Raw genomic sequence first — 16,033 nt, forward strand, 5'->3', positions numbered from 1 at the left:
TCGATCGTACTTTTGGAAGTAAGTAGCGAATTAATACTGTCATGAATTGAATTGTAGCTTGTCTATGGGGATTAGACATAACAATAATTTTGTTGTAATATTCATGAGTACATGGAAATGGAGATTTTGAGTATTGGATAAACCGACATTCAGATAATTACTTCATGGATTCTATCACGAGTAATTTTGAGACGATAATATCATATATTCTTGAAACGGAGATATATGAGTTGTTGTTTACAAATCAGTTGTGCATTGATAATACGTAAACACATCAGTAACTTGGTTATAAAATGTATTGTTGTGTGTGATTTGATGAGTGAATAGTACAAGCATATAAGTCAAAGTTTATCTGTTCCTTTTGCCCTAACGGGAAAAGAGATATATGTGGGAACCTCAATGATTTGATTAAGACATCTTAAGCGCTTGGCCAAGTCTTGACTGAATTGATGTGTTTAATTGGTAGTCTGATTTCAGTCGTCATAAATCAGAAATTGGGAAAGAAAACTTGGACAATAAGATTGATTATAATCCATGTCTCATGACCATACGTTATCTTGTAGAACGGAGGAATATTTGATCACGTATCTAAGGACACCGAACTAATTGTGTCAGAGTTCAACAACGGCTTTGAGAGCTACAATTTGCTAGTCAATTTCTGAAGTCATACTGGTAACTATAGTTATTAGACTTATCCAACTGGGAGACTGTTGGATTAGGTTTCTAAGCCCATAACTATAATTGGTATGTACTTGAATTGATAGTAGCACAATCCTTTTGGGTTGCTTTCATACTAGCAACTAGACATGATGCCTTTTGAAGAGAGAGGATGAATTTATTAATTGATTAATAAAGTGATATAAATGATTTATTAATGTATTATGGAAATAATATATTAATTAGAAATCATACTATTTAATTAATATTTGATAAGAAATTAATTTGGAATTAATTTTGGGTTTAAATGAATTAATTAAAAGTGTAGGGACTAAAAGTGGAATTGCTCAATAGTTGAGAAAAATGGTCCAGAATCTTCCAAGGGAAGGGTATGGACGAAATTCTATGATAATTAAGGTTTCTAGATTATCCCATATGGATAATTAAGGAGGTGGATAATTACCAAATTTGAATTAATAATATTATATTCAAATTAGGGTTATCCAGGGCATCCTATCTACACTATAAATAGACCTATACACCTTGTGATTTTTGGCCATTCTATTCCTCAAGAGAAATCCAAAATTCTCAATCCTCTTCATCTCTCTCCTCTCATCCTCTTGCTAAGTGTGTTTGTGAGTCATTAGAGGTGTGACACATGTGACACTTTCTCTCAAGCTTCATGAACTCTTGGATCTACATTGTTATTACTACATAACAATCAAAGGTATGTATACTATCTATTAATATGAATTTCGAAAATAGTAGGTATCTTTTAGGGTTTATTCTTTTGTGTTTAATACTTTTATGTTCAATTAGAGAAAACCTATATCCTACAAATTAGGGTTGCATGCACACATAGGGATTGTTTGTTATGCTCAAAACCAATCAGGAAATCGGTCTCTATATAATTCAAGCGCTCGTTCACCTGAATGTCCTCCATAGGAACCACTGCAGAATCATCATCCAAACACTTCCGCAACTGAGAGACGTGAAAAGTGTTGTGGAGCTGGCTGAGCTCCTCAATCAGCTCCAAATGATATGCAACTCTGCCCACCTGGGCAATAACCCTAAAAGGACCGATATATCTAGGGGCCCAACTTGCCCGAATTCCTGAACCGAATGACACATTTCTAAGGTGACACCTTCAAGAGTACCATATCTCTGACCTGAAACTCCAAATCGGATCGACGCTTGTCTCCTTAGCTCTTCTGTCGACTTTGCACGTTTTGCAATATCCTGCACACCTGCTGGATCAACTCGGTAGTTTGGACCACCACCTCCGTGCTACCCATAATTCGTTGACCGACCTCGCCCCAACAAAACGGGGTCCAACACTTCCTCCCACACAGCATCTCAAAAGGAGGTTGATCAATACTGGTGTGATAGTTGTTGTTGTAAGAAAACTCATCCAATTAGAGATATGCATCCTAGCTACCACCGAAATCAAGCACACAAGCCCGAAGCATATCCTCCAAAGTCTGAATAGTTTGCTCACTCTGATCATTAGTATGCGGATGAAAAGTTATGCTAAAGTGCAGAAGAGTACCAAATCCTCATGAAATCTCTTCCAAAATCTGGAAGTGAAGCGCACATCCTGATCCGAGACCACTGATAATGGAACCGCATGTCATGCCACAACTTCTCAGATATAAACATCTACCAACTTATCCACAGATATGCTATCTTGAATGGGAATAAAATGTTCACTCTTGGTTAAACAATCCACGATGACCAAAATCAAATCTACCCCTCGTGAGGTCCATGGTAGCTTCATGACGAAATCCATCGTAATCTCTTCCCATTTCCAAACAGGAACATCCAACGACTCCATTTTGTCATGAGTTCAATGATGACCGACTTTGACTTTCTTGCAAGTCAAGCACCTCTACACATACCAGGTCACATCTGGCTTCATGCAGTGCCACCAATAATCAAGCCATATATTTATACATCTTTTTTGCACTCGGATCAATAGTAACATCGAATTATGCGCCTCCTCCATCAAAATTTGTCATGTATCCACAAAATACATAACCCAAACTCTTCGATGAAGGGTCAATAACCCCTATTATCATAATCAAAAGAGGAGACATGGCTCACAATACACTCACTCTTCCGATGCTCCTCCTTCATAGCCTCAACATGAGACTCACAAATCTGCTCTAAAAGTGGAGTATTCACTGTCATTCTCAAACATACATCTCAGATTGGAGTACTAGCTACCTTGTGGCTAAGAGCATCGACTACCATGTTGATCTTCCCAGGGTGATAAAGGATCTCATAATCATATTCCTTCACCACATCGAGCCACATGCGTCGCCTCATGTTCAGATTTGGCTGATCCATCAAATACCTCAAACTCTTGTGGTCCGTGTAGATGGTGCAACGAACCCCATATGAGTAATGCCGCTAAATCTTGAGGGTGAACACTGCCACCCCTAGCTCAAAATCTTGATTGGGATAATTCTCCTCATGAGGCTTCAACTGCCTCGAAGCATAAGCTATCACACGGACCATCTACATCAAAACTGCACCCAAAAACAAAATTGATTCATTACAGTATACTACGAAGTCATCCACCCCCTCTGGCATGGTCAACATCAGAGCCTTGTATAACTTCTGCCTTAAAGTCTCGAACATTGCCTGTTGATCAGGCCCCCAACGGAAAGTAGCAGACTTCTTCGTCAACATGGTAAACGGAACTGTTATCCTAGAGAAATTCTCGATAAACCTATGATAATACCCAGATAAACCAAGGAATCTTTGAATATTGGATGGAGACCTCGGAGCCTCCCACTGCATCACGACCTTGATCTTGGCCGGATAAACCAATATAACCTTCTTCTTGATAAGATGCTCCCAAAACTGCACCTCGCACAACCAAAACTTGCACTTGGAGAATTTGGCATATAGCCTCTCTGTAATCTGAGTCTTCAGAACCTCTCGTAGATGATCCTCATGCTGATCCATGGTCTTAGAATATACCAATATATCATCGATAAACATAACGAGCGATCGATCCAACATGGTATCCATGAACTCTTCCGATGCATTGGTGAGCCTAAAAGGCATCACCACAAATTCGTAATGACCATAACAAGTCCTGAAGGCTGTCTTATGAAGATCCTTATATCGAACCCTCGTCTAATGATAACCTGAATGCAAGTCAATCTTGGAGAACCAAGACACACCCTGCAAACTGGTCGAACAAATCATCGATCCTTGAAAGCGGATAATGGTTCTTCATTGTCAACTTGTTCAAATCCCGAGAATCAATGCACATTATGTGGGAGCCATCCATCTTCATTACAAACATAATCGACGCTCACCAGGTGAACTACTCGGTCTGATAAACCCCTTATCTAACAACTCCTATAGTTTTGTAGACAACTTTTGCATCTCCGGTGATGCTAACCGATATGGTGCCTTGTTTATCGGAGCTACACCTATAAGCAAATCAATACGGAACTCTCCCTGCCTCTCCGAAGGTACTCTAGGAAAATCCTTTAGGAATACATTTGAATACTCTTGAACGACAGCCACATCCTTAATTGTCCTCTTTCTCTCCATCCTGGTGTCCATTACATAAGCCACAAAACCCAAACAACCCTGCTGAAGATATCTCCTAAATCTCGCAGCTGAACATAGAGTCGATTCATGCTGAGCACCCTCGCTATGAATAACTAGTTCTCCCCCACTTGGGGTTTGAACATGAAATAACTGGTGCCTTCAATCGATCATTGCCCCATTAGGGCTCAACCAGTTTATCCCTATAATGACCTTGCTCTCGCGAAAAGGAATAAGAACTAAATCAATCAGATCTCTCTCTCTCTCTCTCTCTCTCTCTCTCTCTCTGTCTCTCGGAACAGCTCAAGAGTACAACCCTGATGAACTCTCGATACCCTCACTGAACAATCATTGGTGATCTTCACCTCCAAAGAGTAATCAAGCTCCCCAAGAGCATCATTAAGTCTCTTGTTGAGCGCAAGAGACACAAATGATCGGGTAGAGCCCGAATCGAAAAAACCAGAGCATGTAATTTGTTCACTAAGAGCGTTCCTGAACATTACAATGTACAACATAAGCATAAACACTAATGAAAAATGCATAAATGAAAGGAAGGACATACCTGCAACCATGTCAGGAGTCGCACGTACCTCCTCAGACGTCAGTTGAAAATCCATGCTCTTCACTATAGGGGCTACCCACTTGCTATCCTGGCCATTTGTGATCCTCAAAGTCGCCAGAGTGGTTGCTAAAACCGCTCCTACCGTTAAACTTGGGCAATCGACCTTCTGGTGGGCTCTCAGATTGCAATGAAAACAAATCAGAACTAAAGCATGGGTGGTGGTGGTGGTGGCAGTGCAATCCATGTCGAAGTTCCCTGACTTGCTGCACTTATAGGATCCCAAACCATTCGCTCTACAAACCCCGTCATGCACCCTTCCGAACTAGCCACAATGGCCCCGAACCTGATGACCCTTCGATCTAGACTGAAAAACCTTGGGTTTTTCGCTAAACCCCTAGACGTCTGCACCTGCTCTGCCTTTCGCTTTCCGATGTGCTCCAAATCGAGTTCCCGCTCCCGGGCCATGGATATCATGTCCTATAATGTCGGATAGGCTAAATAACCAACAAAATCTCTAATATTTACTCTCATCATGTCATGGTATCGAGTCTTCTTCATCTCCTCGCCTGCAACATATTGGGGTACCGATAAAGCTCTTTCTTGGAACTTGGCGGTGATCTCTAGCACAGTTCCAGTCTTCTGGCGCATATCGTGGAACTCTCTCGCTAGTTGTTGCACCACAACAGCCGATGCAAACTACACTCGAAATCGCGTCAAAAAATTCGGCAAGGTCATGGATTTAATGGTCGGTGATCCCAGAGCATAACCAACCTCCTCTCACCAATCCCGGGCTCGATCCCTCAGAAAACATGTAACGAACCTCACATTCGACCCTTCGAGGCAGAAGCTAGTCATATGAGCACACTCCATGTCTGTTATCCATCATATGACGACAATGGGATCCTTCACCCCAAAGAACTTTGGTGCCCCATATCCCCTGAAGTCCTTGAAGGAGAGAGTACGAATATGTACCGACCAACAACTAGCTCGACTTTAAAGGCCCGGAAAAACTCCTATATCACCTCAATGATACCCTCCTTGATTAACCCGAACATCATCGGGGCCGCATCAAGGATGCCTCTCGTAATCTTAGACATGATGAACTCACGTAGTCCCTCATCAATTGGTTTGGTGCTTGTGCCTGAACCAGATCCAAATCCCGAACCTCTTGCTCCACCACGGGTCATCACCATGCTGAAACACAATACATAAACAATCAGTACACACACAAAGAGGTTCACACTCCCGAAGTTTCTTGAAATCATCAAGGCCTTCATTGTCTTGGGTATAGATCTTGTGCTTTTAGTAGTACGGGCCCAATACTACCTTCCACACCTATCTATACCTTCCTCAAGAACGGTCTCGACTCCTCCAAGTCATTTCCCTACTATCAATTACCTAACTCGCAATATAGAGCGCCCTACGTGCTAAAACATCTTCTAAGCTTTCGTAAGGTTCCTCTCCCACCATTCTCTGTCATCAGCTATAAAAGACACTCCCTCCAATACCTTCTAGCTACCTCACAAATATAATTACATGTTATCAACACTAGATAATTTTCGACTGCTAGGTCCCACCCTACAACGGTTGGACTCAAACAAGAATTGCGTAATAGGGTTGAACCTAACCTTCACAAATTATCTAATCCCCACAACATGAAATTAACGTATTTGTTTAATAATTAGCTAACACCATTGGAGTCCCTAAAAGCACAATGCAACCAACATTCGAGCATTGAGTTCTAAACCAGAGCACTACCTAACCAAGTCACTCTATCTGATCATTTGAAATCTATACTAGCATGAAGTTCTAAAGGTTTATACAACCGGCATACAAGGCATCCCTCCTAACATTCTACAATGCGATTATAAGCAAATCCTTAGCCCTAATCTAACATGCTATACACATATACATATACTAAAAAATAAACATGCATGAGTATTTTGGGAAATACTTACTTGAGCTTGGCTGATTGCACGCATTGCACCCATTTTCTTTATAAAAATCTATTCAGAAAATCCACTTTTTAAAAAAAGATTACCAATTCCTCAGTTTGAGTTCAGACACACCCGTGAGTGTGCCTGAATCTAGCAAACCAAAGCTCTGATACCAACTTGTAACATCCCAAAAATTAATATGTAAAATTTTTAATTTGAAACTAACAAAAAAACATTTATTCGTTCCAAAATCTATCAAAATGTGATACTATATAAAATAGTTATCAGAGTACAAATCATGTAATAAAATGTGGAATGTTGGTGGATGCGGTACGACCATGTTGGACCCTTCCCTTTCGAACTAGAAGTAGTTGAAACCATAAAACTAAAACTGTAAGCACAAAGCTTAGTGGGTTTTCCCAAAATACCACACATCAAACATAAAAATGGTGATTGTCGAGGCCAACAAAATTAATAACCCTAAATCTTTTACACTAAAATAGTGTATAGTGGTAAAGCGGTCGAATCTGCGAAGATTGGTTCAATTTTATTACTCTATGGCAAAACTCTTTGTAAAAATACTTATATTTGACAATAAAAGTAAAAAATGGGGGTTTTGATCTTTTGAAATACTTGAAATAAACTAGAATTAAACTAAAATTAAAATGGACAATTCAACTAAAAACAAAAGTTTAATGTAAAGTCATTATGAGAAAAGTGGTTAACTTAAGGTTTCCTCACTTGAGCAATTCATGAACATATCATTAGAATCCAATTGTGCAATACTTGTTTTAAATCTTTAATTTTGCTATAGCAATCCAAGAAGCTTGAGATTATCTAGACTTTTCTTAGTTGTTAAAATGGTTAGAGAAGCTCATATCAATTTCCTTAGTCAAAATCATAATTTCCATTAAACATGTAATTAGTGAAAGTCAACTAGCATTAAGAACCAAAAAGTCACCAAATCCAAGAGGAGTCAAATGCTTTCACTTCCATGTCGGAGAAAATGTTTTTATGATTGTGTGAAGTAAAACTAACACAAAAATCACTTGTTGCTTGCTAATTTGAAGATCCTTTACTTAATCAATAAATTTAGCCAACTAATCACCACAAGCGTATTTAAACTCATGAATAAAAACATACAAGTAGTAATAAGATGTTAAAACATAAAATATTCTCATAAAGATTCAAGAACAAGTTCATGGAGTCTTCAACATTCAACAAACATTCAAAGGATTTCACAAAAGTCAACCAAGTTTAGTTTAGCCAAGCATGGCTAAACTCAAGAAAACAAAGTAAGAAAAGATCGTACTAAACATTTAACAAGATTCAAGAGCAAAAGATGAAGTTCTTGAGGTGTTATTGGCCTTCAAAATGCTCCAAAATCTCCATAGAATGATCCCAAGTTCGGATGTGCAAGAGTGTGAAAAGAGTACCACCAAACTTCCTCAAATAGAAGCCAAAAGTAAAATCACGATTTTGCCCCTATAGGAATCCACATGGGTCGCATGGTAATCTTACGCGGGCCGCCAACTGGTGGAGAATGGCTTTCTTCAATTGTTGGTCCTGCACCGCTTAGTCCACTAGCCCAGTTTGAGTTCGGTCAACTTCTAGTCCATTTTTCTTCAAGTTCTCTTCTATTTGAGCCCAATTTGACTTTTCCAAATCCTCCAAAGCTCTCGTAATTGCCTAATCATTAATTCCTGCATGCTTGAAAAATTCTTCCATCTTCGTTTAATTAAGAGACCATCTTCTTCCACGCTCCATCCATCTAAAGCCCATTTTATGCATAACCTCCAATAGATATTAAGCCCAAAAATCTTTATTGTTCTCTAAATCCAATCACCTCCTAAAGATCCCGTTCCGCTAGTCTAAAAAAAACCCTGCAATTATGCTCACGAAACTAGAGAGTACCCAAAATAGTCATAAATAACAAAAATGAAAATATGCATGGAAATTAACTAAAACATGAATGAAATATACCAAAATAAAATATAAAAAAGAAGTAAATAAAATAAAACTATCAAAAAGCTCAAAGCTAAATTGGGTCTATTTTACCCCCTACGGTATCTCTCAACCGGTATTGGGTCTATTTCACCGCTTTCGGTATCTTTCAACCGGTACTGGGTCTATTCACCCCTTTCGGTATCTTTCAACTGGTATTGGGTCTATTTCACCCTCTACAACTAAGCATACAATCATATCAGCAAGAGTCACAAAGACAACAAGCACATACATATATATCAGCAAGTGTCATAAATACAACTATCATCCTACAAACATAATCCAGTGGGTTGGTATTGGTACCTTCAACTCTCGAGTATAGTGAAGAGACTCGCCTAACAAAAGATGATCAACCGCTACTGCTCCCACTACTACAAATGCATATGCTAGAAACCACATATACAACTGTACAAAGTACACCCTTAGCTTTCCTTCTAAAACTATAGATTTGACCAAAAGTCAACATAAGTCAAAAGTCAAAGTCAATGGTCAAATTCAAAGTCAACCTCATAAGACCTCCATGTCATGGCAATCCTTCGACAATGTCATGGCTGATGGGTTCAACACAATCAAAACCCAGTCTCGGATAAACCCAAATACATTCCAAAATATATAGCCACATAGTTGCCCCAAATCTCCACGTCGTGACAGAGATGGTCTTAAAACAGTCGTGGAAAACCCCATCGCCATGTCGTGGCACCCTATTTCCACGTCGTGGGAAATCGTCTGAAGGCAGAATTATTTTCATGGTCCTTAACCCGTAAAGCATTTTGCCCAAACTTTCTAGAAAGCATCTTGGGGTCCTATTGATCCCTAAAAATGTAAACTTTATGGACATGCATGCCCCATGCATGTCCTCCATCAAATCTAGGTCAAAAGAGTATAAAAGGGACCTAAACTCATGCAATGATCCCAAACCACAACCATTTCTCAGATCTACAAAGTATAGTGTCCTTAGAACTCCTAAGAGTCATAAAGTTGCAAACTTTATCACTTTGCTTCACTCAAAATCCATCAAAGAGTTCAATCATGCAAGATAACTCTAGATCCATAGATAAAAGATGAAAATCTAGATTAAAGATCCTTATAGATAATCCAACAAGATGATTCCAGAGACTGTAGAGTGTTGTTTGCATGCTTGGTGCACTCAATCTTCTTCTACTTCCTTCAAAATCACCAAAAAGGCTTGAAAATGAACTGAAAAGCTTCAAGGTGGTTAGGCTTAGGTTTCTGGGGCTTGAGAGTGATGGAAGCTGAAGATGGACAACCCTAGCCTCCTCAATTTCCTTTAAATACCTAAAAAAATTAGGGTTATTACATCAAAGGGTCGCCACATCGTGGGGATCATTAAATGATCCGCGAAGCTTCCAACATCGCTACGTTGTGGGATGCCTTCGCCACGACATGGTCACTCCCAAAATCCAAAATACATTAAAATTAAATATCTCTAAGAATCCGGATGTTACAAGAAAAAACGTTATATCACTTATATCTCTGGTAATACTTATGAACACATACATTTTCATTTTTTCAATCAATTATATAAAATTTAATAAAAAAAATAAAATTATGCATTGAGAAATCCAATTTTCTCTATTCTAAACTGTAGGTATTTTTAAAAAGATGTATCGTTTATAAAACATATTCACAGTACAAAATATTATATTCATAGTTTAATAAATATATTAATTTATTAATTCACATTCTAATATTTTAATGCATACATTCATTCATATTTTAACACAAAATTTAAATAAAATACAACCTTAATACAACCCATTTTCAATTTAATATATAAAAATTCACAACTTAATACAGTGCATTATATACTAATTAACATATCCAAAGAAGCCAAACATAAAGTCTACTACCATCAACTACCACACATTGCCACATACTACATGTATCACTATCGTAATCATTATTCCTTCCAAATCATATTTATATATGAAATCATGAATTTACAGCTTATACTTATAGTTTAATAAACCAATTAATTCACTAATTTATAGTTTAAGGCAAAATAATTGCAAAAACTAATACGTTCTTACATATTTATACAACTCAAAAAATATTCATAGAAAAATTAATACAAACATTCATACATAAATTATTCATATGTTAACACAAAATTTGTGAAAACCCCACAACTTAATATAGTAAATTCATATCTTAATACAATCAATTTATATTTTAGTACACAAAATTCACAACTTAATATAATAAATTCACATTTTAATATAAAAACTTATACATTCACAACCATATTTTTAAATTAAAACTTACATTTATAGCTTCACATCTGGAGGCTAATGCTTCTTTCAAAGTATATTTACACAATATTTATAGTTTAAATTTCATACTTTATTCAAAATTAGATAAATCAATTTTGTGTATTTCTTTCATCTCATATTTCAAAAGCAAACAAAAATTTCATAAAAAATCACATCTTAATATAGTCAATTCACTGTTTAATACAGTTAATTCATAGTTTAATACATAAAATTCATAGTTTAATAAAGCAAATTTACAGTTTAATACACAAAATTGAAATATTAATACAATAAATTCACTGTTTAATACACAAAAATTATACATTCACAACCATATATTCTCTACTCAATATTGAAACCATCATAAATGATAGTTTTAAATGGTCGAGATCAACAAAGACATTGAAGTTTTTTAAAGACAACACATCATAGATATTAGTTGTGATAATGGGTCATACAAAGCTCGAGAATGAGTCTTTTTGACGGAGGGGAGATGAGGATGATGTCGAGTATCACTGAGCCAATCGAATGAGTACGGCAAATTACAATACAAGTAGAATGAAACATTTTAGTCAAATTAAATCATTATATAAATATATACTCACTTTCCCTAAAAAATACTTCTTCCAGAACATCATGATTGTGTGCAATGTCTTTTCAAGATCAATCAAGTGGTTCGTTATCTCATGATCCCAGAGTGGTGTAAGCAAGACAATGATGGTTTCTTCTAGGAGATATGACTATGGACAACCTTCATTGCGTTAGTTACACCACTATCGGATGATGAACCACTTGACAACAATGGAAAATTATTGCACAAAAAAGTGATGTTCTGAAAGAAGAAAAGAAGAAAAAAATTAGGTAAAATGAGTAAAGATCTACATACGAGTTCAATTTAAATCAAATATTTACCAACGAATGATAGAATATAAAAGTCACATCAGTTTTTTTGCATAGTAAAAAAGTAAAGAAATATGAAACACTTGAAACAAATTGGTTGGTTAATTTACAAGAAAATTGTGAACTTCGTGACCTAATTGACAAAGTATATTGAACTTTATTTTTTGAAATAGAAATAAACTAAAAGCATACCAAAAACCCAAATTAATTACCGACAAAATGGGTTTGTAAAATTAAATTAAAATAAAATATACCAAACACAAATACTTGTTATACCCAACATTAGAGTTTAATATAGTTATAGATTGCAACATTTAAAACCCAGACATTCATATTATTTCTAGATTTATTCAAAGAAAACACCAAATTTCATCAACTTCTTAGAAACAGTTCATGTTATTAAAATGAGGATATATTCATTTGATTGAAATAGACTCCAGAAGGACCATCATCCGACAACAAAGCAACCATGACCGGAGCTCTAGCACCTTCTTCTGGGGTCAAGTGCCCCGTATGAGATGTGATATCAGTTATCACATAACCTGGATGAACACAATTCACAAGAATATTACCAAACTTTCTTGCCAAAATCCTTGTGTAACCATTAATTGCAGCTTTTGACACTTTATACGCAGCAACCGTCAAAGGCCAACCGTTTTCCGACAACTTATTGTCTTTCAAGTCCCTCAAAAACCATTCAATGATCTCATCAATCCTATCTTCATTAAGATTGTCAATATCTTGAAACTCTGCTTTCACCTTCTCATTGTGTATCCACTAAAAAAGTACAGAAAAATAAATTGTATTATGTTCATTTTAAGGCCGAATACAAAAAGTAACAATACATACTTCCATTAATTTGTGTATTATACCTTCTTAACAAGATCCATTTCATTTCAGTGCAATAGTATAGTTTAATTCAGTTTTTGTAATACACTATAAACAATCTATATCTAATTTATAGCATAACATTTTCAATTTTTTTGTTAGAAAATTATATACTTTGAAAAAATTAGTCAATTAGAACATTTAAAAAAAGGACCACTTTTTGAGGTCCATATTAGTGCAACATCAACATTGGTTATGTCATATATCACGAACATATAAACATTTACTCATAAAAATATTTTTCACTATCTACTATCTATGAGCTTTTGAAAGATGTATAAATAAGTTTTACTCTTTTATTTATTAATCTAATATATATTTTATTTAGAATCATAAAATAAAAAACAAATATTTTAATAAAACCAAACACATGATAACATCAGTCTCATTTTTATAAAATTAAAAATAAATTGTTTTACCTTTTTTTTTTAATCGGCAAATCCAACACCTATTCCACCTATGTCCACAATAGGACTTGAACCCTTACCTCAAAGAGTGAGGGCACCACCTGATACCGTTAGTCTACAAACCCTTTAGTACCTTTTTTTTTGACAAAACATATTAAATATTGGGCTCCATATAGAGATTTCAAGTAGTTATTTTAATGATAGAAATGATTAAAATTAGTATTCGGTTTTTATTATGTATTTATAGGAGACTAACAAGGGTGTGAAGAAATATAAAACAAATGAACTCTTAAATAGTAGCTGTGAATGCTTACATGTAGCACTCCATAATTGGAAATTTTATCTAAAAGTGGTAATTTTCATTATTTCTATTATTATTAGATACTTTCTTTATCTTAGAGTAGTTGTAAATTAATGCTTACATGTAGTTCTCCATAATTGGAAGAAACGTTGACTATTCTTGGTGAATTAGAGAGATGCAGAAGTGGAAGAAACGCTTCGGTTACTCCTTTAGTTCCATAATAATTTGTTCTCATACAATCTTCTCCCAAATCGTAAGGTTGTTCCAAAATCCCAGTTAAGAGATGTGCATTTTCGTCAAACACTTGTTCCTAACCAAATCATACAAATCAAATATTACGTACGTACGCTAGTTTTATTTGTAGTAAAATCAACACAATACAAATTAATGATCGATCAATATGACTTACATATCCTGCTCCATCTTTGAAGGCCCTAAATTCGTCATACTGCACGATTATTCCACTTTCAGCTGCGTTGTTGACCTAAATTAACACAATTTTGGAATTTTAATGAAATTTGTTATGATAAACTCATAGATGACAACAGAAGAAGATATGGTTTGTTATCTCTCACCAAGATATCGAGTTTTTTGAATTGAGATTCGACGAATTTGGCCAACCGACCAACACTCATCGGATCTTTCACGTCAAGTTGATGAAAAACGACATCGTCATGGCCAGAGACTTTGAGATTTTCGATAGCTTCAATGCCTCGATTCTCGTTTCTAGCAGTTACTACGACCGTAACGCCGTTTGAGGCCAATTGACGGCAAATCTCAAGTCCAATACCTTTGTTTCCTCCGGTGACAACTGCAACTCTGAAATCATAACAAATAACAAACAAACAAATACTATCAGACTTCCCTTTATTTTAAGTGCAAGTATTAAGAAGTATTTCGATGAGTATATATATATATACCTTTTTGAACTGATTTTCTCCATGGATTTTGATCTGCAAATACTCGACTAATTAAGTTTACTCAAGGGATTGAAGTTTATCTGGTATGACTCGAATTAAAATTTTGAATTCAAATCCACACTTGTTTTTGTATCGGATGTATACCAAGAAATATGACGATGAACATATGAAAAACGTTTTATCCAGGATCGGAGAAGGAAAAAATGATTTGAGGAAGAAGATGAGAGATCTTTTAGATATATAGAATCAACTCATCAAGTCATCAACCCCACTTCCTTTTTTTTTTTTCTTTCTCGATTGAATAATACTAGTATAGTGTAGAGTGTAACACGTAGTTCTCTGACCACAGATCCACAATCCACAATTCCACATGCACGGTGAAACTACCCCAAATTTGTGTAGACATGGGGGCGTGCGGTTGGGCCCCACAAGTGGAAGGGCGTGTTTGGCAAAAGTAGCTGTTAGCTGGAAGCGGGTAGCGGTTAGCTGGTAGCGGGTAGTTGGTAGCTGGTAGCAGGAAGCTGTAACTTTTATTTGTTAAATGAATGTTTTGCAAAAATAGCTGGAAGCTTTTGAAATATATAAAATTACACAAAAGGACAATTGATTAAAAATAAAAAAAATATATAAATATATTTTTAAGGGTAATTATGGAAATTGATTTCAAAAGCTCCGAAGCGTTTTGTTAAAAGCTACATGAAGTTGCTTTTAGAATCGGAACGTTTTGTTAAAACTAAAAATTAAACGCTCGTACTGCCAAACGAAACTTTTTGTTTAAACTAGAACGTTTTGTCAAAAGCTAAAAGTTAGAAGCTCTCAAACGCTTCCAAAAGTTCCGTGCCAAACACGCCCAAAGTGGCAAATAGAATTTCTAACGTCACCTCTTGTATTTATTTCTATCCCAGGTGAGTAGTGACAACGTTTTGATGTGATTAAACCCTATCCCAAACCAAATTTATATTTTATTTCTATTTTTATTTATTTGTTATGCTCTACGATTTTTCACTTTTAAACTTAAAATCTAAATAATCTTATTAATTCTTATTTTTACTTAAAAGTTAAGGAATGTCGGTCAAAAATAAATAATAATAATAAAAGATGGAGAGATAGATTATAGAAAGAAGAAAACACTAGGGAAGACTTCTAGAAGAGGCAACAAAAAGGATATGGACGGAATACAACCAACTTTTATGTTGCAAATTTCCCGGATGGTTGCAGTGGAACGATTTTATGGAAATTCTTTCAAAAGATGGGCTATGTTACTCAAAAGAAAGAAGCTTGAAAAGTAGTTGCGTGACACTCCTATCAAGGGTGTTGGATACAAAGTTTTCCATTAGGCTGCAGGGAGTGGTGCCGCACTCCCTCATAAAACCGCAGTGACATGTAGGTGCCATCTCACTCGTTACCACAAAAGTGTGGTTGCATACCACACCCAATTAGTGGTGCCACATTTGAGTATTATTTTTATTTTTTTTATAAATAAAGGGACCAATCAGAGGGAGGGAAGAAAAAGGAACCAATCACATTGTTGGAAAGTTGTTTAAAGAAGTGCTCCCTTGGAAGGGTGCAATGCACTCTCTACCGCACCCAGAGAGAGGTGTTTGTGCCTATGTG

The 16,033-nt window shown here is 36.0% G+C and overlaps 1 protein-coding gene across 1 annotated transcript; it reads right to left on the bottom strand.

The window, feature by feature from the left end:
* Positions 1 to 12,154: 12,154 nt before the first annotated feature.
* Positions 12,155 to 14,695, bottom strand: LOC145091421 (short-chain dehydrogenase/reductase 1-like). The gene is made up of 5 exons (XM_079029136.1): positions 14,420 to 14,695; positions 14,075 to 14,318; positions 13,909 to 13,983; positions 13,621 to 13,809; positions 12,155 to 12,680 (listed from the first exon to the last, which is right to left on the bottom strand). The coding sequence occupies exons 1-5, from the start codon at positions 14,440 to 14,442 to the stop codon at positions 12,303 to 12,305; spliced, it is 909 nt and encodes a 302-aa protein (XP_078885262.1). The 5' UTR covers positions 14,443 to 14,695; the 3' UTR covers positions 12,155 to 12,302.
* Between the last annotated feature and the right edge of the window lie 1,338 nt (positions 14,696 to 16,033).

Source organism: Lactuca serriola, chromosome 3 (genome assembly GCF_051521515.1).
Source record: "Lactuca serriola cultivar US96UC23 chromosome 3, Lser_US96UC23_V15, whole genome shotgun sequence".
Taxonomy (NCBI): domain Eukaryota; kingdom Viridiplantae; phylum Streptophyta; class Magnoliopsida; order Asterales; family Asteraceae; genus Lactuca; species Lactuca serriola.

Coding starts and splice junctions, on each gene's coding strand:
- LOC145091421 (XM_079029136.1), bottom strand. CDS start 14,442: ATGGAGAAAATCAGTTCAAAAAG. Junction 14,319..14,419: donor GAGAAAATCAGTTCAAAAAG/GTATATATATAT, acceptor TTATGATTTCAG/AGTTGCAGTTGTCACCGGAG. Junction 13,810..13,908: donor TCAAAGATGGAGCAGGATAT/GTAAGTCATATT, acceptor TGATTTGGTTAG/GAACAAGTGTTTGACGAAAA.